The sequence below is a fragment of the Salmo salar genome, chromosome 11, assembly GCF_965601325.2.
Source record: "Salmo salar chromosome 11, fSalSal1, whole genome shotgun sequence".
Lineage (NCBI taxonomy): Eukaryota > Metazoa > Chordata > Actinopteri > Salmoniformes > Salmonidae > Salmo > Salmo salar.
In genome coordinates this window covers 83,453,783-83,477,970 of record NC_138301.1, presented here as the reverse complement: position 1 = coordinate 83,477,970, position 24,188 = coordinate 83,453,783, and the positions used below count along the sequence as shown (strand labels likewise).

The following is a 24,188-nucleotide window of genomic DNA, read 5'->3' as shown; positions in this document are numbered from 1 at the left end:
GTTGAAGGTGGGTGGTTCTGTAACGGCCGTCTGAAAGAGTAGACCAAGGCGCAGCATGGATAGTGCTCATCATGTATTTATTTCTGGTGAACACTTAAACAAAATAACAAAAACGACAGCCAAACAGTTCTGTCAGGTAATACTCATGAAACAGAAAATAACCACCCACAAAACCCAAAGGAAAACAGGCTACCTATGTATGGCTCCCAATCACCGACAACGATGTACAGCTGTCCCTGATTGAGAGCCATACCAGGCCAAAACAAAGAAATACAAAAACATAGAAAAAAGGACATAGAATGCCCACCCTAGTCACACCCTGGCCTAACCCAAATAGAGAATAAAACCCTCTCTATGGCCAGGGCGTGAAATGATTGGCTCAAACGCATAAAAAAATTATACAATTTAACTTTTAACAAGACACACCTGTTAATTTAAATATATTCCAGGTGACTACCTCATGAAACTGGTTGAGAGAATGCCAAGAGTGTGCAAAACTGTCATCAAGGTAAAGAGTGGCTACTTTGAAGAATCTCAAATATAAAATATATTTTGATTTGTTTAACACTTTTTTGGTTACTACATAATTCCATATGTATTATTTCATAGTTCTGATGTCTTCACAATTATTCTACAATGTAGAAAATAGTAAAAAAAATAAAGAAAAACCCTAGAATGAGTAGGTGTGTCCAAACTTTTGACTGGTGATGTATACTATAAACACACCATTAAGAAGTACCATAGTGATTGAATGTCCATATCGATATACCAGGGTATTTGCATTGCTACTAAGTAAACCTCCGATTGTTCCCAACTATACCACCCGCTAAAACTCCTCCCCATCACAAGTTGGGTTGTCATCCCATTGACCGGCAGACCACCCCCGTCCCCCCGGATCCCATTGCCCCCAAGAGACCCGAGACCCATCTTTTGTAAACACGGTTCCACCCACAGAACAGAAGCAGATCGACTGCCAAAAGCATTTCCATCACCCTCACCTCGATTTGCATTTATATATAGCTATTAAAAGATATATACAGGTGTATATATAAATACAAAATCATGCATATCTTAATTTCTAGAATTAGCAAATAATATGAATAATAATGTAGGCAGTTCATGCAAAGGACTGTTACCTAGAACCAGGATTGCCATTACAAAAATTACATTTTTGGCAAGCAATTATTATTTTAGTGAACAATTATTGTGATTCATTCTATATTGCCCCTAACATCATTGCCCCCTAGCAACAGATGTGGGATACACACACACACACACACACACACACACACACACTCAACCCCTTTCCCCCACAAATAACCATAAGCTCAGATGCTCAACCGTTTTTACAAACGTGAGCCCATCTCAAGAAAGGACTTGATTTACGAATGCATACACAGTTGCAGCTGTTTGAAAAGGCCTGCAAAATTTAACAAAAATTTGGAGATCAGATACACCCCCTTCCCCTGAAACACACACACGGTGGTCCCCCGTTTTGACCATTTTACCAAGCATCTCTGTACAGTCAGACCTTTGATTATTTTGTGCCACCAGGGCCAAAAGAATATGCCCCCTCTCTGATTATCCGAGTGTGACCCTCTCCCCATGGGTTACTGCAGCTAGTGTTGCCAGCACTGCCAGTACCTGGGTGGGGGCACACCACCGGAATCCCCACCGGCTAGGTACAAGAACGTCAAGGTTCTTATTTGCAGCTTTGAGAATTTCCGTATATATTATGCTCTCCCATCAGGGGAACTTGGCTTTGTAGGACCAACCCTGCCAGACAGGCTCAGAATCTTGAGGGGGCGCTGCTGCTTTAGTAGGTCTCTGACAACATTCATCTTTCTGATTTGGCTGTGTATATGGTACTAACAGTAGACCCATTAAAAAATATAAGAACTTCTCCTTAGTGTATGGGTCGCTCAGATGGGTGTCTAGTGTATAGGGTTGGGGACAGGGACAGACTGGGAGTAAAAAAACGTCACTGGACTTTGGTCCAGACCTGCCCACTAGAACCGGCCCCCTTATACTCCACCACGGCCGCCCTGCAAATGCACGCACGTACACACGACCTAATACAACCACCGAGCTGCATCACAACCATTGCTCACTATAGCAGTACTACTTTAAAAAGGCTGCAGAACACACACACAAACACTGCACATTGTTATAAAACTTCTACAGAACACATACTGAATTTGTCATGATTGAACTACATCACATGAAGCCTAGGGTGAAAAAGAGATTATAAAATATCCACAATACTCATTGAGACATAGACTGTCTAACTGCTGCTCAGGGTCAGCTGGTTGGCTTTAAATCATGGGAGTACACCTTCTAAAAAACAATGGTTGAACATCTCGCCAAACATAGAACGTAACCTGTAAGAAAGCAGCACAAGCCATCATGAGTCATGATTCATCTACATCACCTGAAGCCTAGAGTAAAAATGAGATGCTATAATATCCACAATACTCACTGAAACATAGAACTGTCTAACTGCTGCTCGGGGTCAGCTGGCTGGCTTCACTCTGTCAAAGTACTGGACAGCAATATTACAGACAGGAAAAAGAGACATTAGAAATGTAAAATAATGGTAAGTAAGCAAGTTATAGGAAATATGTCGCATCTACCTTATTGGAGGAGCAATTTTCTCAACAGCTTGCTTTTCTCTGCAACTCTATTGATCACCATGTCAGTATCCAGGGCCATTAGGATGCCCTTCTCAGTGGCCATCAGCATGAAGGCCTCTAGGTGTTGTTGTGAGAGAGTGCTCCTGAGTCTGCTCTTGATATACTTTAAGGTAGAGAAACTTCGCTCACAAGCTACTTGGGTAACTGAGAGGGTGAGTAGGAACTTGTATCCAAGGCCAAGGATATGTTATGCATCAGTCAGCAGGTTGTACTGTCTCAGCAGTGGACATTCTTTGCAGGATGAGCAGAATTTATTATTCATTTCCATCAGAGCCATCCTCCACTGTCCTGGTCATGTATTCCTCCAATCCTGAACTTTTCAGTCTTTTCCATTGTACAGCGAGGCTTCTCAGCTCACACTGCAAATTGTCACCAGTTGCTCGGCTATCAAATCGAAGCAAACTTTTGCTGAGCTCTTGAAGGACTGTCTCTGGAAGACCATTGGATGTTATTTGGGAGAAGTTTCTAGGGTCCACAAGGGCTAGGTGAACATATAGAGCGCCATGAGACAGAAATCGCCTGTGGATACTATCTGTGACTGTATCCACAATCTGATTGTGGAGTTGAACTTTATAGGCACTCTCTGAGTGCTGTTCTCAAATATACGAAGAAATATTTGAGCTGTCAGTATCGTCTCATACCGGAGAAGAGCCTCAGTAAATCCTCTTGTCTTCACCCGAACAGTTGTCTTCATGTTGGCCTGTCCTTGTATGGCTGATAGTATGAGGAGTACTTCAACATAGAGACCCTGGTTGTCCTGTGTGGCTCAGTTGGTAGAGCATGGTGTTTGCAACGCCAGGGTCGTGGGTTCAATTCCCACGGGGGACCAGTATGGAGGAAAAAAATTATGAAATGTATGCATTCACTACTATAAATCGCTCTGGACAAGAGCATCTGCTAAATGACTAAAATGTAAAATGTAAAAAATATTTTCCAAAGACCTTCTTTCAAGCACTATCCTTAGCCTACCAGCGTGTTTCTCTGTGTGGAGATAGGCGTCTGTGTCGCCTGTCCTGGCTCTTCTTCTCCCACACATCCATCCTTTGGTAGGATTCACGGAATAACACAGCAATGTCGTTAAGGAGAGCAAACAGTGACCCACTTGCTAAGACAATTACAGTTGTTGTCAGAAAAAAAACAGATTAAGGAAATGTGCATAGCACCATACATCCACTTGATTGGGGGACTTTGAGGATAAGAGAGTAGAGAAGCCCTTATATTTGCCCTACATATTGGATGCTCCATACGTAGCATTGCCAATGCACTTGCTCATGTCTAATTTGAGTTTATCCACGACATCTGTCAACAACTGGACAAAGTACTGTCCAGTGGAGGCCTCACACTTCACAACAGCCACAAGCCTCTCTTGTACGACGTCTGTCACATATCTCACAATGACAGAGCACTGGTCTTGAGAAGTGATGTCCTGAGTTGTGTCGATCTGGACAGAGAACATTCCAGCTTGCTCAATTTCACTTGACATGGTCTGTTGGATAATGCTCTGAATTGTTTGAATGACGGTGTTGACAGTATTTTTTGAGAGTGTGATTAGAGAACCTCTGCCTCTTGCCCCAGACTGATGTAGGTTCTTGCTTTTCTCAATACATTCAGTGAGATGTTCTTTCAAGCAGACGTCATACTACTCCCAGCAGTATTATCATCTCCAAGAAATGACCGTGATCGATACTGGTGTCCTCTAATGTATACGCAGCCTCAGACTGCATCCCCCTGTATCTGAGCCCCCTCTTGTCAATGACTTTCACTATGTCTATGACACATTCCAGCACCTGCCTTCTCCTGCGTACCTGCTCTGTGGGCAGACACCTGACTGCCACTGAGCACACTTTGCATGTCTGCTTTGGAGGACCTTAAAAAGTATGCCTCAGCACTACTTCTGTGCATGTTGCTTTTCTCATGCTCTTCTACCCTTTGGTGAACATGTTTACAATCTGTCATTCCACTCATAAAAATACTGCTGTCAATAGGCTTTGCAAATGCCATACAAATTGAACAGTATAATGCATGGCTTTCTTCATTGTATGACAGCCATTTCCGATTGGTGCCGTCTTTAAAACAGAAAACCCTCTGTACCACAGAGTTTTTTTGATTCCTGCATAGGGTGGAAACAAAAAAAATGTTATTAGGTCATCTGACTTGGGTATCTTGAAATAATCAAAAGTTAGTCTAGCATCCTGGCCTTCCCTGACTCTCTCTTCCACTGAAACTGGACTGGGCCTGTCATCAACCCCAAAGATTGTCTCTTCCACTGAAACTGGACTGGGCCTGTCATCCACATCAATGCTCACTTCCACTGAAACTGGACTGGTCCTATCATCAATCTGGATATGAATTTAAAAAAAGATTAACTAATAAATGCCCAATTTTGAAAAACTCCAAAAACGCAGCAGCAACCCCACTATTTCATATCAAGTGAATGAATGACAACACAACAAGTTTTTTGTGGCTTTACTCGCCGTTCACACCGGACTGTTGGCATGACGATGAGTTTCAATGCATTGTCTAGTAAGAGGCGAAATGGTAGGAACCGTGGCGATGAGGATCATAGCTAGCAAATCACTGTAGACATATTCTCCCGCTCAAATTATGAATTTGAGAGGGAAAGTACTTGATTGGTTTTACAATATGTATACTATATGCAACCAATGGCTGTATAGACATGAAATAAAATTTGCTAATTAACGTTTGTATATGTCTAATGCAATTTAGTGTTTAGAACGACAAGGCAAAAGCAATGAGAATCAAGTGAAAATTATACGACAGTAAATCACTGATACTCAAGTGATTGCCATTTCCCACAAAATCCCCACAGGACGGCAAAATCTAGGCATTCATAGCTTTGCCAGGCGTCAAATTTGAGTTTTTCCCCTAGTTTTTCCGCTAGCCGGTTTGAACACCCAGTTACTGTACGTCTTTACCTCAATTCTTTCTTTCTGGTACATTTACACAGCAGTAGCTGACCAATAGTATTTGCATATCACTCATAAATTCTGATTTAACATGTTGTATTTGTAACACATTTAGGCACATATCTACCGCCTCGGCTGCACTATCTTTGGCTTCGCTGTCCTCTCCGTCTACACTTTTACCCATGAACCGGGTTACGGCATCTTCCTCTTGCCGGTCTAGCACTTCGATGTTAACGTCGGTGGCACTGGTACTACTACTACCGAATAAGTCAGTTAATTTTTTACATTTACTTGCAGTGAATACTTTTGACTCTTTTGTCTCTTAACTTTTCAGCCCCACCCTTACATTTTGTACTCTGATTTTCCATTTTCTATTGTAGCTAGTTTTCGAGCTGTCACTGTCAGTGTCAATGTGTGAGCGAGACAAAGGGGGTGGGTCTAAGGATTGCATAGAAGTTCGTTTGGAATAGACCAACGGGACTGGGGGAAAGGGGGGGTTGGCCCGTGTTGCTCAACTTTCTGCCAACTTTTTTATTAGTAGTAAAAAAAAAACTAAGGCAGGCTGCCCACCGAGGTTGACTAGCCCATCGGGAATTTTCCTGGTTCTCCCGGGTCCAGTCCGCTACTGGTTGGGGCCTGTTCCATCATGATAGGACAATAAATAAATCAACTATATTTATAATTTATTTTTAAATGCATATCTGCATTAAATTGAAAACGCTCTCTCACAACCCTTGCTCACAAACACAAATGGGCTCTGAGATTTGCAACCATTTTCCTTTTTCACTTACTTAACTCCACACTTTTCCAAACACAAAAACACACACCCCACCTTCCATCACAATACATCCGCACATGCCCACATACAGTGCCTTCTATGTCCTCTGTTTGCTGTGTTTAATCTCTATCATGTTGATTGAGTACTTTTGTGTTCCAGTTCCTTATATTTGAAGATTTATTTTATTTATAAAATACTATAAATGGAAAGTCTAATACTAATTATTTTCCAACAGTCCCTATTTAGAATGGTATAGTGTAGTTGTAGAGTATTTCTATAACAATTGTATTTTTTTGCTTTTCAATATATTTTTTTATTACAATCCCTACCATGGCTAGTATTGTGTGTTCCATTATTCCACTCCTCTAAGGGAACTTTGTCATATTTAGAATAGCCATGGAGTAGTATTTATTTCTCGGGAACATTTGGTTATCAATATACAGTTTGTCAACTACGAGAGCTACATGTTTCCCTTTTAATCTATTCTCCTTGAAGATTGGGTATAGAACTTTGCGCCGTTCTGCAATTTCCTTCGGGAACTGATCATTCATGCCTATTTTCGTGGCAGCGAGTCTTTTACCCAGTCTTTTAACCATTATTTTATCTTTAAAGAAAGTACATTTGGCAACGATTGGGCGTGCATATCTCTGTGCTCTCTGTCCGAATTGGTGTAGACGTTCGAGTTTGATTTTGCTGACAGCTTCACGTGGGATTCAAAGCGCTGTAAAAAGGAATTCCTTTACCATAATTTCAGGAACTTCGCCTTCTTTTTCATGGATACCAGTAAGTACCAGATGTTCTCTCATAGATCTAGTCTGAATGTCAAGTAAGGCATCTCTCAGAAAGATCTAGTCCTTTTTAAGTTCATTAACATCCGTTTCAATCTTATTGACTGTCCCTTTTAGCTTGTTTGTTTCTTTCTCCATTGGCGCATCTTTTCGTCACTCATCTTCAACTCCTTTATATCTTTACTGACTAATTCAACTATGCCCAGTTTATCATTTATCCATTTTAACAGATCAGTTTCCACCCTTACCATTCCCGGTGGTGAAAAGCATAAATCGTCTGTGTCCGTAGTAGAGTCGCGTTCCTTGTTTACTCTCCGTCATGTTTGGGTGTTCCTTGTTTTCATAATATTCCTCGATACATTTCTCTAGCCTTATGATTTGTTTTGTGTTGTTATCCAGATTGAAGGTTATTACCCCCGAGTATGTGTCTGGCGTCTTGTCCTGGCACCACATTGCCAGGTCTCTGACCTCCCTATAGGCTGCTCATCATCGTCGGTGATCAGTCCTACCACCGTCATGTCGTCAGCAATCTTGATGGTGTTGGAGTAGTGCGCGGCCACACAATTGTGGGTGAACAGGGAGTACAGGAGGGGACTAAGCACACACCCTGAGGGCCACTGTGTTGATGACCAGCGTGGCGGATGTGTTGTTGCCTACCCTCACCACCCGGTGGCAGCGCTTCAGGAGGTCCAGGATCCATTCCAATTGTAGAGTAAGGTCTTCAGTCCCAGGGCCCCGAGCTTGGTGATGAGCTTGGAGGGCTGTGGTGTTGAATGTTAAGCTGTAATCAATGAACAGCATTCTTACTTAGATATAATTTTGTCCAGGTTGGTGAGGGCTGTGTGGAGTGCTGTAGAGATTGCGTCATCTGTAGATCTGTTGGGGCAGTATGCAAATTGGAGTGCGTCCAGGGTGTCTGGGATGATGGTGTTGATGTGAGCCATGACCAGCCTTTCAAAGCATTTCATGGCTATAGATGTGAGTGCTACGGGGCGATAGTCATTTAGGCAGGTTACCTTGGTGTTCAACCATGACTGATGAATGGGGGAATTAGTCTCTATTTATACAGATTCCTATCCATGTACTTTTTCAGCCACGACTCTGAGAAAAATAGGATATTACAGTTTCAGGACCCGTTGATAGTATATTCTCGAATGGAGTTCATCCAGTTTGTTCTCCAGTGACTGCACGTTCATCAATAGAACAGAGGGCAATGACGGTCTATTTGCTCGCCGACATAGTCTCGTCAGGATGCCGGCTCACCTGCCTCTCTTTCACCGCCGCTTCATCTTTCTAGTCCCGGGGATTCGGGACTGGTCTGGAGTAAATAGAAGGTCCAGAGCTGCCGACTTGTTGAAGTAGACATTTTCGTCCAAATCGAGGTAAGTGATCGCTGTTCTGATGTCCAGAAGCTGTTTTCGCTCATAGGAAATGATGGCGCAATCATTCTGTACAAAAAAGTTATGATCAGTGTAAAAAACACACATAATAGCAGTGCCATCTTACAGACCAGCTAGAAACGTCAACCATGACTGATGAATGGGGGAACTAGTCTCTATTTATTCAGATTCCTATTTCAATTCAATTAGTGGAGGTGAAATTGATTTTAAAACAGCTGCAGTTCAAATTTAACCTTGATTTTACATTAATGTAATGAAGCAATGATGATTGGGTAGATGAAGGTGATGTTGAAGATGATGATGATTGAGGCGATTTGTTAGTAACCAAGCAGAACTGTTATCTTTACAGAAGAAGCACTGAACTAAAAGCAATAGTAATACTTGTCCAGTCCCATGCAGGAAGAGCCTCAGTAACTCTGAACTGTGCTCGTTCATCTTCACAAGCAGTACTGTCTGTCAGCACATTCTGAACATTAAGTCTACCATGGCTCATTTGACAGAGACACGGACCCACAATCGGTATGACTACACTAAGTCCTTAGTGCGTTGCAATAAACCCAAACTCTTTGTCTTATGGAGAACAATTATGAATGACTGGTATTACATGCTTGAATATCAAGAATTAGTATTAGGCACCTCAGTGAATAACTAATAGGCTACGTCCCAAACGGCACCCTATTCCCAATGCAGTGCATTACCTCTTGGCCCTGGTCAGAAATAGTGCACTACATAGGGAACAGGGTGCCATTTGGGACGCACTCGTAATTATTTTTACCATGCTGTTAGCTAGCGTAGCACTCCACACTTCATTAAACTACAGGCTCATTAGGGTTTCCTTAAAGGCCGTGTGATCAATGTAGCTTCTTGCATACGGTACATATCTGTGAAGTTATTTGGCAGCACTTTGTCTTAGTGTCTGGGTCCAAAATGGCCCTATGGGCCCTGGTCAAAGGTAGTGCACTATATAGGGAATAGGGTCCCATTTGAGACGTACAACTTCGTCTTAGCAACAAAGGAAGACAGGAAGCGGCTTCACTGACCCAATAGCAATAATCTTTGCTCGCTCAAGATAGACTTGATGATTTGAACTAAAATCGGCTATATAGTTAATAGCTTTAAAAAGTCCTGTTTAATCATACTGACGGATAGGCCTGTTGGCCATTCATTGAACCAGGAAGGAAGCTTCCTATCACTACAGTATTAGATGGGGTTTGATATTTGGACCTTCAAAATATTTAACAGGTTATTGAATATGAATGTTAAATGGTTTTACTGTTGGAGTGTGTATAGCTGTCTGGACCAGAGGTAGTTTGAGGTGATTTTAGCTCTGGGTTTGATGTGCAGTTGGTTTGCTAAACTGCTGGGTCTCCTAAACCTTAGGGTGGGTTAGGTATTGAATATGTTGCCATGGCAGCTGGGGTGAGGTCTAGAGTGGCCTGCTTAGGGGTGTGTTAAGGTGAGAGATGGATTTTATGTTACCCGCCCATCTTGTAGTGAGATCACTGCAACTGGAGTGCTCTCCCTGAGGAGAGATGTTTGTTTAGATTCAAATCAAATCAAATCAAATTGTATTAGTCACATGCGCCGAATACAACAGGTGTAGACCTTACAGTGAAATGCTTACTTACGAGCCCCTAACCGACAGTGCAGTTTAAAGAAATACGGATAAGAATAAGCGATAAATGTAACAAGTAATTAAAGAGTAGCAGTAAAAAATAACCGGTACAGAGTCAATGTGCAGGGGCACCGGTTAGTTGAGGTAGTATGTACATGTAGGTAGAATGAATTAAAGTGACTATGCATAGATGACAACAGAGAGTGGCAGTGGTGTGGAGATGGGGGGGGGGCAATGCAAATAGTCTGGGTAGCCATTTGACTATATGTTCAGGAGTCTTATGGCTTGGGGTAGAAGCTTTTCAGAAGCCTCTTGGACCTAGACTTCACGCTGCGGTACCGCTTGCCATGTGTTAGCAGAGAGAACAGTCTATGACTAGGGTGGCTGGAGTCTTTGACAATTTTTAGGGCCTTCCTCTGACACCGCCTGGTATAGATAAATGTAACAAGTAATTAAAGAGCAGCAGTAAAAAATAACAATATATACAGGGGGGTGCTGGCACATGTCCTAACTGGTGCCAGCAGAATACCAACCTGCATCCCACTGCTGGCTTGCTTCTGAAGCTAAGCAGGGTTGGTCCTGGTCAGTCCTTGAATGGGAGACCAGATGCTGCTGGAAGTGGTGTTGGAGGGTCAGTAGGAGGCACTCTTTCCTCAGGTTTAAAAAAATATATATACATCCTAATTTCTCATGGCAGTGATTGGGGACACTACCCTGTGTAAGGTGCTGTCATGTTATACAGGTGTCCTGACTCTCTGAGGTCATTAAAGATCCCATGGCACTTATCGTAAGAGTAGGGGTGAAAACTCTGTAGCGTCTGAACGGTATGACCACTCTGGAAAGATGAGACTCTCACAAACATGATGGTGTTCTCTGTTTTGCTATATGACCCCAACAAGCGTCACGGGACTCTTCTGAAGTCAGTACTGCCGATCTACCATTTAGCATTTGAACAGTTTGCTCTAGGATGCCCACAAGCCTCGTCTGAAGGTATCCCGGTACCAGTAAAAAAAATATGAATGGAAGTATATATGGAAGTAGTTTAGTGCCAAAAATAAAACATATCCTGATCTTTCTTTTATCTCTCAGAAATAGGACAGGCACTTTAAAACAAACTTATTCTTTGACTTTGTTTTTCCATGCATGAATCTATTATTCAATGTGTTTCTATGGGCTATTTGTATTTGTATTTATTATGGATCCTGACATATACAGTGTGTGTGTGTGTGTGTGTGTGTGTGTGTGTGTGTGTGTGTGTGTGTGTGTGTGTGTGTGTGTGTGTGTGTGTGTATGCATGTGTCTGTGCCAATGTTTGTGTTGCTTCACAGTCCCCGCTGTTCCATAGGTGTTTTTTATCTGTTTTTTAAATCTAATTTTACTGCTTGCGTCAGTTACTTGATGTGGAATAGAGTTCCATATAGTCATGGCTCTATGTAGTACTGACTGTGTGCCTCCAATAGTCTGTTCTGGACTTGGGGACTGTGAAGAGACCTCTTGTGGCATGTCTTGTGGGGTATGCATGGGTGACCGAGCTGTATGCCAGTAGTTTAGACAGACAGCTCGGTGTATTCAACATGTCAGTACCTCTCATAAATAAAAGTAGTGATGAAGTCAATCTCTCATCCACTTTCAGCGAGGTTTACTAAGAAGTTTACTAAGGGTTGGTAACAGGCTGATTGGTTGTCTATTTGAGCCAGTAAAGGGAGCTTTACTATTCTTGGGTAGCGGAATGACTTTAGCTTCCCTCCAGGCCTGAGGGCACACGCTCTCTAGTAGGCTTAAATTGAAGATGTGGCAAATAGGAACAATATTGTCTTCTATTATCCTCAGTAATTTTCCATCCAGATTGTCAGACCCCAGTGGCTTGTCATTGTTGATAGACAGCAATATTTTTTTCACCTCTTCCACACTGACTTTACGGAATTCAAAAGTACAATTCTTGTCTTTCATAATTTGGTCCGATATACTTGGATGTGTAGTGTCAGAATTTGTCATCCCTAAGTTTGCTTATCTTGCCAATGAAAAAGTCATTAAAGTAGTTTGCAATATCATGGGATTTGTCATGAATTAGCCATCTGATTCAATGAATGAAGGAGCCGAGTTGGCTTTTCTTCCCAAAATTTCATTTAAGGTGCCCCAAAGCTTTTTACTATCATTCTTTATATAGTTTATCTTTGTTTCATAGTGTAGTTTATTTGTATTTTTATTTAGTTTAGTCACATGATATCTTAATTTGCAGTACGTTTGCCAATCAGTTGGACTGCCAGACTTAATTGCCATACCTTCAACCATACAATTTTTTAATTCCTCATCAATCCAAGGGCATTTAACATTTTTTATAGTCATTTTCTTAATGGGTGTGTGCTTATTATAACTGGAATAAGTAGTTCCATAAATGCGTCAAGTGCATCGTCAGGTTGCTCCTCATTACACACCACAGACCAGCAAATATTCTTTATGTCATCAACATATGAATCACCATAAAACTTATTGTATGACCTCTTGTATGACCTCTAGCCACCTTGCTTCTACACCTGCATTGCTTGCTGTTTGGGGTTTTAGTCTGGGATTCTGTACAGCACTTTGTGACATCAGCTGATGTAAGAAGGGCTTTATAAATACATTTGATTGATTGATTGATTGATTGACCTCATACACTATATTAGGCCCAGCCTTTGGAACTTTGGTTTTCCTAGATATGGCTATTATATTGTGATCACTACATCCTATGGATTTGGATACTGCTTTAAAGCAAATATCTGCAGCATTAGTAAAGATGAGATCAATACATGTTGATGATTTAATTCCTGTGCTGTTTGTAACGACCCTGGTAGGTTGATTGACAACCCGATCCAGGTTGCAGGCACTGTTTACAGTTTGGAGTTTTTTCCTGAGTGGGCAGCTTGATGATAGCCAGTCAATATTTAAATCACTCAGAAAATATACTTCTCTGGTGATATCACATACATTATCAAGCATTTGAAACATATTATCCAGATACTGATTGTTAGCACAAGAATGGGCTTTACGTGAGGCAGATGAACCTGTAGCCATATTACATCAACAGTATTTAACATTAGATCGTCTCTAAGCTTTACAGGAATATGGTTCTGATTATAGATATCAGTTGGCATTTCTGTCTTTCAATAGATGTTATAACCCTGTATTGCTACCACTGTATCATCAAAGGTATTATCTAAGTGAGTTTCAGAGATATATGAATGTCATCTCTTACAAGCAAGTTATTGACTTCATGGTCCATGTTTCTTAGGCTACATATGTTAATATGGGCTATTTTTAGCAGTTTTCTGGGTTATTCAATGTTTGACCAAATATTTTGTTTGTATATTTTTTTAATACCTTAAGCAGTCCTAATGAAATGGCTAAATGATACTTGGTTTGACCATCTTAAAACAATTCCATATGTTATCCCCAGCTTAAACTCTTAATGATTTGAATTGTGAACATAACTATTCACATAATTGCAACATATGTGAAGTGACATTTGATTAGGTTTATATTGAATTGTAGGCCTAGTTATTTTTTTTACTTACGTTTGGGTTTGGAGAGTGTTTATTATTCAAACTATGATTCTCCATCATAATGAGCATATTTAACAGTTACAGCTCTGTGGCTAATTATCCCAGCAAACAGAGAGAAAAACTAGATGAGTGGTCAAAAGTTCATAAAATCCATTTCTATGGAAACCAGATGTATTATATATGTGAAGAGCTGTAGCCACATGCGTAAAGCCCAGAGTTGTTTTCCCTGAGGCTCTATAAGACATATGGATTTAACAGTCTGTTTTTAGGACATAATACATATGGTAATCTCTCACTTGGGGTGAATTGGTTTGCTCCTTGAAGGTCTTTCTGTCTGAATCCAGCTCTTATTTTTCCCAAAGCAATTACAGTGAATTTAGACCAGTTATTTCTGCACTATCTCTCTCTCCGGTGGAGGACTGGCTTTCAGTATTGGCTGTTTCCTCTTATTGTTCTCTCGTTCTGCTGTGCCTGTGTGGAGAACTACGTGTATGGTGCAGACAGCTGGCTAGAGACAGAGACACAGCGCACTCTGCTGGTGGTAAGGGGAACTCTACTCACTGTGGCCTGGATCTGTCAGAGGAGAAAATCAATACAGCATTCATCCTCCTTGGTGTGTGTGCTTGTGTGTGTGCGTGCGTGCGTGCGCGAGCGTGTGTGCACACGTTCAGGTTCGCGCTAGCTTTTGCCTGTGAAAAAGAAGAGAGAGAATGAAAGTGGAGTGAGTGAGGTGAGAGAGGGAGGTGGATGGGTAGCTGGGTACCTTCAAGTGTATTGAATAGTTGCTGCTTTCCTACTCACAAGTACCACCAGTCTCAGTCACATGTCTCGGAGTCATTCATCTGTGTCTGCTACTGAGATTCAGTATGATGGTCCTGTGTGCGCTTTAGTGAGTTGTAACGGTGTCCGTCTCTCCTTCTCTCTCTACCCCACGCAGGTGTGTGTGAGTGTGCCGACTTCACCACAGGACCGACCTGCGAGCGCTGCCTGGATGGTTACTATGGCAACGCGTTGATTGGCACGACCAACGACTGTCGAACTTGCCCCTGCCCGGACCGCACCAGCTGTGCTCAAATGATGGAGATTGGGGACGTGGTCTGTACCAACTGCCCTTCAGGACAGAGGGGTGAGACGAATTACTGTTACTGTTAGATTACTGTTAGATGTCTGGTAATGGGAACAAACCATGCCATTCCCCCAACCTGGGTTGGATCCCAAATGTCACCTTATTCCCTATATCAAGGAGGGGCAAAGTACGGCCCGCGGGTATCTGACCCGACCCGACCAATCCGGCCCGCGAGACATCATTTTGTTTAATATTAATAATAATTTGTGGTATCCAATTGGTAGTTACTGTCTTGTCCCATCGCTGCAACTCCCATATGGACTCGGGACAGGCGAAGGTCGATAGCCGTGCGTCCTCCGAAAGACGACCCAGCCAAGCAGCACTGCTTCTTGACACAATGCCCGCTTAACCCGGAAGCCACCACAGGAGTCGCTAGAGCGCTATGGGACAAGGAAATCTCAGCTTGCCAAACCCTCTCCTAACCCGGACGACGCTGGGTCAATTGTGCGCCTCCTCATGGGTCTCCCAGTCACGGGCCAGCTGTGACACAGCCTGGGATCAAACCCAGGTCTGTAGTGACGCCTCAAGCACTGGCGCAGCGGTCTAAGGCACTGCATCACACTCGGGAGGACCCCACAAACTGATTTTATTAACAATCGGTCCGACCAAAAAATGCGGCCCTCCGTTGTATTTAAAAATTCTGATGTGGGTCCCTCGAGCAAAAAAGTTTGCCCAACCCTGCCCAATATAGTAGGGAATAGGGTGCCATTTGGGACACAACCTTGAAGTTCATTGTTTGCTCAGTGGAGCGGATTTCCACAAATTGGCTGACTGATTTTTTTATAAAAACCTTGCTGGTGATAGCTAACTGTCCTCGCTGTCTTGATAAAATTGATCTTGATCCTAGCATGTGTAGAGCACAGAGTGTGAATTAAAACATATTCCCTTGACAGGTTGGGATTGTTTATTCATTACAAGAATTTCATATAACTGAATTTGAAGTTTGTCTAAAAAATATTGATTTAGTTTGAAATTAAAATGGCCACCAAAACCCCCCACCCACACACAAATACAAACATCGTCTCTCCTCAGGAACCAGGTGTGAGTTGTGTGAGGACGGTTTCCACGGCGACCCCCTGGGCCGTTCTGGGCTGGTTCAGCAGTGCGAGCGGTGCGACTGTAACGGTAACGTGGACCCCAACGCGCTGGGCGTGTGTGATCACATGACGGGCCGCTGCTTCAAGTGTCTGGGACACACCGAGGGAGACCACTGTCAACGTTGTCAACGCGGTTACTATGGAGATGCCATGGACCGGACGATGGCCGGGAAGTGCAAACGTGAGTGTGTGAACTTGGGAACGGCGTATATAGGGTTGGGTTACTGTGACATAGGTTTTTTTTAATTAAGGAGAAATACAAAATAAAAAATGTATAATGTATTGACAATGAATGTATTTCAATGTGTTATAACATTTGTTAGTGTGCATCAATGTGTGTTTGTGTGTCTGTGTATATGTGCCTTTTATGTGTGGATTTATAGTGAGCTTTTCTTGAGGGTTTAACAAGTTATTTCCTGTACTATTGACTTGACTTCAGCAATTCTCACATTCTAAAGATTCTTGATAGCAGATGAATGGAATTCTCAGTAAAATAATTCTTAGTAAAAGTTAGAGCTTGAGAGTTGTGGTTAAAAGTACCGTTAGGAACTCCACAGTTGTTGTAAAGTGAGAGAACATTTTCTTTACAGGCTCTCTCTCTCTGAGTGAATAGAAGTCATAGACCTATAAGGAAATTGTGTCAGCTGAACGTGTTTCAGAGAAAGAAGCGGAGAGCAGTCTGCCCTGACAAACTGACATTCCAACTACAGTACTTTGTCTCCATTATAATGTATGAATAGAAAGAGAAAAGTTTCAACTTTAAATACACTTTTTTCTACTGATATACATGAAGGGCCTTGGAGGATTTGAATACTGCAGATGTATGAGAGCAAAAACGATATAAAGAGAAAGCTAAAGTGTGCAAGAGACGACAGAGAGAAATAGAGACACAGAGATGGAGAGAGATAGAGGCAGTGATAGGAATAGAGACAGAGAAAGAGAGAGAGAGAGAGAGAGAGAGAGAGAGAGAGAGAGAGAGATGTACGTAATGTCTTTGTCCCCCAGAAGTACCTGAGCTGTTCCATCTATAACCCTAGGGCTGAGCAGAGTTTGCATCATAAATGGCACCCTATTCCCTACATAGTGCACTACAAAAGTAGTGCACTATATAGGAGAATAAGGTACCATTTGGAATACACACAGATATGACAGAGTGGTGAGGGGGAGGCCCATGAGTCTCCCTGAGTCTCACTCTGCTGTCTCCCTCACTGAGTTACACACACACACACACACACACACACACACACACACACACACACACACACACACACACACACACACACACACACACACACACACACACACACACACTGAATTACACACACACACACACACACACACACACACACACACACACACAGGCAAACACTGAATTACACACACACACACACACACACACACACACACACACACACACACACACACACACACACACACACACACACACACACACACACACACACACACACACACTCAGGCTCAGGGAGATATGGCTGCCCCACAGACACCTCACAGATAGACGGCCTGCTCTGCCTCTGCACTGTTCCAGCTCACGTACAGCCAGGCACACAGGTCAGACAAGACAGACCCTACAAAGAGAAGGATTGTTGTACTTTATTCCTGTCTAGACTATGAACCTCATAGGATTCTCTCTCCAGATGAAATCCTGCAACTAGTGAGGTCTGGCCGCCCAACAACCTGCGCGCTCAACCCCATCCCCTCCTTCCTTCTCCAGACCTTCTCCTATTCATCACTTCCATCAACTCATCCCTGACCACTGGTTGCATCCCCTGCCTGAATCGCTCCCCTGAATCGCTGAATCGCTCTCCTCGACTACTCTGTCATCAAAAACTACAGACCAGTATCCATTATTTTCTTTCCAAAACACTTGAGGGTGCTGTCTCTGACCAACTCTCTCGCTATCTCTCTCAGAATGACCTTCTTGACCCTAACCAGTCAGGCTTCAAGACAGGGCACTCAACCGAGACTGCTCTTTTGTGTGTCACGGAGGTTCACCGCACTGTCAAAGCTAACATTCTCTCCTCTGTTCTCATCCTAGATCTATCTGCTGCCTTTGACACTGTGAACTGTCAGATCCTCCTCTCAACCCTCTCAGGGCTGGGCGTCTCAGGCTCTGCACACTTTTGGATTGCATCCTACCTGGTAGGCCACTCCTACCAGGTGACGTGGAGAGGATCTGTCACTACATCACATACTCTCACTACTGGTGTCCCCCAGAGCTTGGTTCTAGTCCCTCTCCTCTTCTATCTATACACCAAGTCACTCGGCTCTGTCATATCGTCATATGTTCCCTCTTATCATTGCTATGCACATGACACTCAACTACTTTTCTCCTTCCCCCTTCTGACACCCAGGTGGCGACACGCATCTCTGCGTGCCTGGCAGATATCTTAGCTTGGATGTCGGCCCACCACCTCAAGCTCAACCTGGACAAGGCGGTGCTGCTCTTCCTTCCGGGGAAGGCCAGCTCGCTCCAAGACCTCTCCATCACTGTTGACAACTCCACGGTGTCCCCTTCCCAGTGTACAAAGAAACTTGACATGACCCTGGACAAAACCCTGTCGTTCTCTGCAAACATAAAAGCAGTGACTCGCTCCTGCAGGTTCATGCTCTATAAACATCTGTAGAGTACAACCCTAACTTACACAAGGAGTGGCTCAGGTCCTTATCCAGTCACTGTCACTCGCTGTTGGCTGGGTTCCCCTGCAAGTTATCCAGAACATTGCAGCCCGCCTGGTGTTAAACCTTCCCAAGTTCTCTCATGTCACCCCGCTCCTCTGCACACTCCACTGGCTTCCAGCCGAAGCTCATATCCACTAAAAGACCATGGTACTTGCATACGGAGCAGCAAGTTGAACTGCCCCTCCATACCTTCAAGCTATGCTCAAACCTTACACCCCGAGTACTCAGTTCTGCCACTTCTGACAAAAATGTAAATGTAGAATAGAGTGAATGGATAGATTAGAAGATAAAGTAAACGGATTGAAGATCGAGTGAATGGATAAAGGGTGGAAAATAATCGATCACAGCAGTGTCTGCCACATTGATATAGGGATAAGCTTCAGTGTTTTGTCAGACAGACATTTTTTATACTGTGTTTAATTAGTGTACTTTTTCTGGGATGTATATGATTCATGTCACTTTTTGGAGACTGTGTTTGAATTGTGTTCTGTTTTGATCATGTACTGTGTGTGTGTTTAGGCCACTGTACTTTTTTGATACTGTATTTGATGTGAGGTTGCGTGGTTGATGTGTGGTTGACGTGTGGTTGTGTCTTCACCCAGCCTGCGACTGCAGTCCTGCAGGGACTTCTGGGTTGTTGGAGGACTGTGACCCCCAGACCGGAAGTTGTCAGTGCCTTAGTCATGTGACCGGGGGAGACTGTGGCCAGTGTTCAGTCGGCTTCTTCAACCTGCAGCCTGGAGTAGGCTGTGAGAGGTACAGGGAATTCTCCAGGGATTCTGCACTAATCTATAGGGTTTAGAATAGTCCTTCCCTGTGGCTCAGTTGTGGCTCAGTTGGTAGAGCATGGTGTTTACAACGCCAGCATGGTGTGTGCAACGCCAGGGTTGTGGGTTCAATTCCCACGGGGGGCCAGTACAAAAAAAGAAATGCATGAAATGTATGCATTCCCTACTGTAAGTCGCTCTGGATAAGAGCATCTGCTAAATGACGTAAATGTATATGTTTCTGACTCTATACTGTAGTTCTGTTTTGTCTCGTTAATAATTATTACTGTACATGAATCACTTTTTACATCGACTGTTTCTAAGGTGTAACTGTAACCCCATTGGCTCGTCTTCCGCGGCGTGCCACCCGATCACAGGGCAGTGTGTGTGTCAGCCGGGACTGGAGGGGCGGCTGTGCAGCACCTGTCGTATGGGTTTCTTTGGTTTCTCCTCACGAGGCTGCAGAGGTAGCTACAGTAGCCTATACTGTGATTGGGTCTAGAAGTCCTTGTGTGTCAAATACTGAGACAGGCCAAAATATATGCTAAATCAAGTCATTTTGATAACAATAAGTAAAAAATGCAAAATGCAAGCATGCAATCTCTAATACTTCCATTGTTTCACCCCTCTCTGACATGCATGTCACCGGCCCCCTGTCCAACCTTGCCTCCCTCTGTCCCCCTGTACCCTGTCCACTCCCCCTCCCCTGTCCCTCTCAGCCTGTAACTGCGACCCTATGGGCTCCAGCTCCATGCAGTGCCACACAAACGGCACCTGTCCCTGCCGCCAGGGCTTCGTGGGGTACAAGTGTGATCAGTGTGAGCTCAACTACTTCCACAACAGAGCCACGCACCAGTGTGAAGAGTGCCCCATCTGCTATGGGCTAGTCAAGGAGCAGGTAAGAGTGCGTTCGCAAGGCGTCTCACTGTCAGTCTCTCTATCTTCTTCTCTGTCTCAGTTTGCCTCCTTTTTTGCCAGAATCTCTATCCGTCTGTCTCCTGGTCTGCTTCTCAGCCTGTCTGTGGGATAAATTTTCATAGGTAATAGGTGCTGTTATTAACCCATTACCACTGCATAGTGCAATTTCCTCCAAAACAAAAGTCAGTTATTGAAACTCCTACCCAAGAATGTCTTTGTAGTCTAACAATCGTGGCTATTTGGCCTCCTTATTTAAAAAACTAAGGTAAGTTAACAGTCAGACTGAAGTCAATGTGAAGATACAGAAACAGCTACAGAAACATTTTAACATTTTGACCATGTTCTGTTTTAATATCCACCCTGCACAGCCAGAAGAGGACTGGCCACCCCTCATAGCCTGGTTCCTCTCTAGGTTTCTTCCTAGGTTTTTGGCCTTTCTAGGGAGTTTTTCCTAGGGAGTTTTTCCTAGCCACCGTGCTTCTTTCACATGCTTTGCTTGCTGTTTGGGGTTTTAGGCTGGGTTTCTGTACAGCACTTTGAGAATATCAGCTGATGTACGAAGGGCTATATAAAAATAAATTTGATTTGAAATTTGAAATTTGAAATAGACCATGTGCGTCCCAAATTGAACCCTATTCCCTATATAGTGATGTATAGTATTCCCTATATTCCCTATATAGTGCACTACATTTGGCCAGAAAAGTAGTGCACTGCACTATATAGGGAGCCTTATGTTCTAAATGCTATACAGTGGCTTTTCTCTGCAGGCAAAGACAATAGCAGAGTTTGGTACTTTCTGTACATATGCTTGTTCTTGCTAAAGTGGTTTGTGTTTTTTCTCTAGCAAACCATTCGTGTACCTGGGAAAGACTGCTGTGATTTCCACAGTGTTAGCAATTCAGAGAACACCGGGGTCCGGTCTGCTCAGAGCCCATAAAATTACTCTCCTCTACCTACCAGTCTCTTTCTCTCATCTCTTTCTCTCTACCATGCAGTCTCTTTCTCTCGCATCTCTTCATCTCTCGCTCTCATATCTCTCCTCTGGCTCTTTACTACACACCTTCCTCCCTTCTAAAGACAGGAGAGAAAAAAAGGAAGGGGGGTGGATAGAATGTAACCATAGAGGGAGCGCTACAGAATAGAAAAAGGGGGATAAATCCTTTCCTCTCTTGTGCTGTATACAGCATGTTCCTTTTGTTCATGTACGTTTAAAAAAAACAACAACCGCAAGATACCATACTGTGTTGTGTGTGGAGTTATTGTTGCTCTTGCCGTAATATAATAACAGATTTTACCTCCGTGTGGGCTGAAGTGTCCAAATTACAGGCTTTTTTTTAAGTGGATGTGGGTGAGTCTCCACCAAGGAGAGTGAAAGAGAAGTGGTATTATAAATGCCCTCTCCACCTACAGATGTACTATCTTCATTTGACCAGTTTCTCACAGCAGGCAAATAATCCTGCAGCAACAGGACATGTGAATTGTTATGTGGATTATAATTAAAGGACATGTTTATAGAGGTTGATGCATTTTTCCGTAAGGGCAAATCCACTCAAATTTTTATGTGAAAATGACAATCTTTTGAAGCCTTTTTAAACCTTGAATTCATTACAAATTGCATTTTCTGCTGCAGAGGACAATTCTCTGCGACAACAGAGTGATCAAATTAAGATAGGACATCTGTACCTCCTCACCTGCTAGTGTTTAGCAGCGACACACACACACACACACACAGGTTGAGCCTGCTAATTGCCTACTCTAAAAACGTTTGGTTCCCCAGCCAGTAATATGCCTTAACCATAGAGGCCTGGAAGCTCATGCAAAAGCAAGGTCCACTTAAGAATTGACAACCAATGTATGAAACTGTGCTTAGGGTTGAGCTTGCCCTGTTCCCACTGCACAGAGAGTATTGCTTTTCAAATATACAATCGTTTTCACGTTAAGATAGACAATCTACTCTTAACGTAGATGTTTATCTCTGTGTTTTGAATGAGATTGAATACACTGTAAACATGGCTGGGTGTGATTTGTTATTGGCACTGTGGGATCATGTTATCATCTGCTTTCATTGACAATCTCATGTTTAAAAAGGTCCAATGCAGCCATTTTTATTTCAATATCAAATCACTTCTGGGTAACAATTAAGTTGTGTTTTCAATTAAAATGGCAAAATAGAAAAACAAATATCTTCTTAGCAAAGAGCAATTTCTCAAGCAAGAACTTTGCTCGGACAGTCTGGGTGTGGTCTTAGTGGGGAGGGGACAACTGAAAACTAGCTGTTATTGGCAGAGAGGTTTGGAACTCTTTCTTGTTGGTATATTACTAATTTACTGCCTGGTGATGTCACCCCACCACAACAAGCTGAAATTCCAGGTGGTTTTTTTTCAAACAGCTCTAACACTAAAAGGGCAGTATCATCATTTTCAACATTTTACAGTATTATTACAACATCAGTGTGGAAATATATATAAAACACAGGAAATCAAGTTTTGGGCCTTTAAAAGGGTGAAATGCGTACACCTATACAAAACTTTTCCAGGTCCTGGATCTGAGAGGAAACCATATCTTCGTTAGGAACCAGTTTGGGGTCAAAAAGTTGTTCTTTTTTCATTACACACTCTGGGAGCAGCATACCAGAGTGCAGATTTGTACTTGTATTCTCATCATTGACAATCTCCCCCACCAAACCTCCATTGTATGGTGTTCTGGTGTTTTCCCATACAGGCAGGGAAGCTGAAGGCACGGCTGCAGGATTTGGAGAAGCTCCTGGCACGCTTCGACTGCCGGAGTGGCTACGGACGCCAGCATCATGTGCGCGAGTATCACGTGCGCCAGCATCACGAGCGTGGCCATCAGGGGGAGGACAGCCTGCCCAATGCGCTGGAGGACTTCCTGGCTATCCAAGGTAAACAATCAGCACCCACCCACTCGCTCATTCCACGCGATCGATCAGACAGTTTGTTATTTTCATCCAACCAGTCAGGAAATCGGAAATCCCACTGCCAATGCAGTTTACCACTGTACTCTCATTTGGCCATTATACCTGACATATAGCCCATCTCACACTGTAGATTACAATACCATCACGCCATCCCATTCTGTAGATCAAGTAGACCTAGAGCAGATGACACCAAACTGCACCCAGAATGACTGTCCATGCCTAGCTGACTGTTCACTGTGGACTGTTCAGCTAGACATTGTTAAAGATGTAACCCAACATAATGGGATAGAACGAGACAGAATCAGCATGAATCAGCAGTCAACCAGCCTAACAATCATCTCTCCACAATTATGGAGAGATGTACCATAAAAGGCTTACAGGTTCATTGATATGGACAGAATGGAGGCTGAATCCCAACAATACAGAACAAGGCAGGCAGGGCTGTGTATGAGCAACTTAATCCCTATTTGTATAACAGACATGCAGCAAGCACATCTTTAATCCCTGTAGCTCATTATGATTAGAGCTATAATCAGGATTATGGCTGTCCAACCGCTGCCCACCCTACTTTGGTACACCACTAGTCTTCGTTGGCGGGACATTCTGCTCTGTGTGGTCCAATAACGCTAGGCTAGGAGGGGAACTCTGTGTGGACGCACCGAGACAGAACAGTATACACACAGACAAACACACGCACACAGACACAGTTTATCATCTCACAGAGAGGACAATGCGGTAATGACCCTCCTCTCACAAATAGACCCAGAATGCCACATTAGCTAGGCACACAGCAGTTAACATTATGAGACAACTGAACAATAAAACTAGAACAATAACCAAAGGCAACTGGACTCACTGTGCGGTGAGTTCAGTCTGAGAATTTACAATTGACCATA

The 24,188-nt window shown here is 43.2% G+C and overlaps 1 protein-coding gene across 1 annotated transcript in view; it reads left to right on the top strand.

Moving 5' to 3' along the window:
- Positions 1–24,188, top strand: part of LOC106562972 (laminin subunit gamma-3) — a 257,596-nt gene that overhangs the window by 211,164 nt on the left and 22,244 nt on the right. Inside the window, exons 13-18 of the mRNA XM_014128127.3 lie at positions 14,681–14,869; positions 15,902–16,147; positions 19,272–19,425; positions 19,761–19,903; positions 20,156–20,334; positions 23,076–23,256. Coding sequence (XP_013983602.3) covers positions 14,681–14,869; positions 15,902–16,147; positions 19,272–19,425; positions 19,761–19,903; positions 20,156–20,334; positions 23,076–23,256 — 1,092 coding nt within the window. The remainder of the gene's footprint in view (positions 1–14,680; positions 14,870–15,901; positions 16,148–19,271; positions 19,426–19,760; positions 19,904–20,155; positions 20,335–23,075; positions 23,257–24,188) is intronic.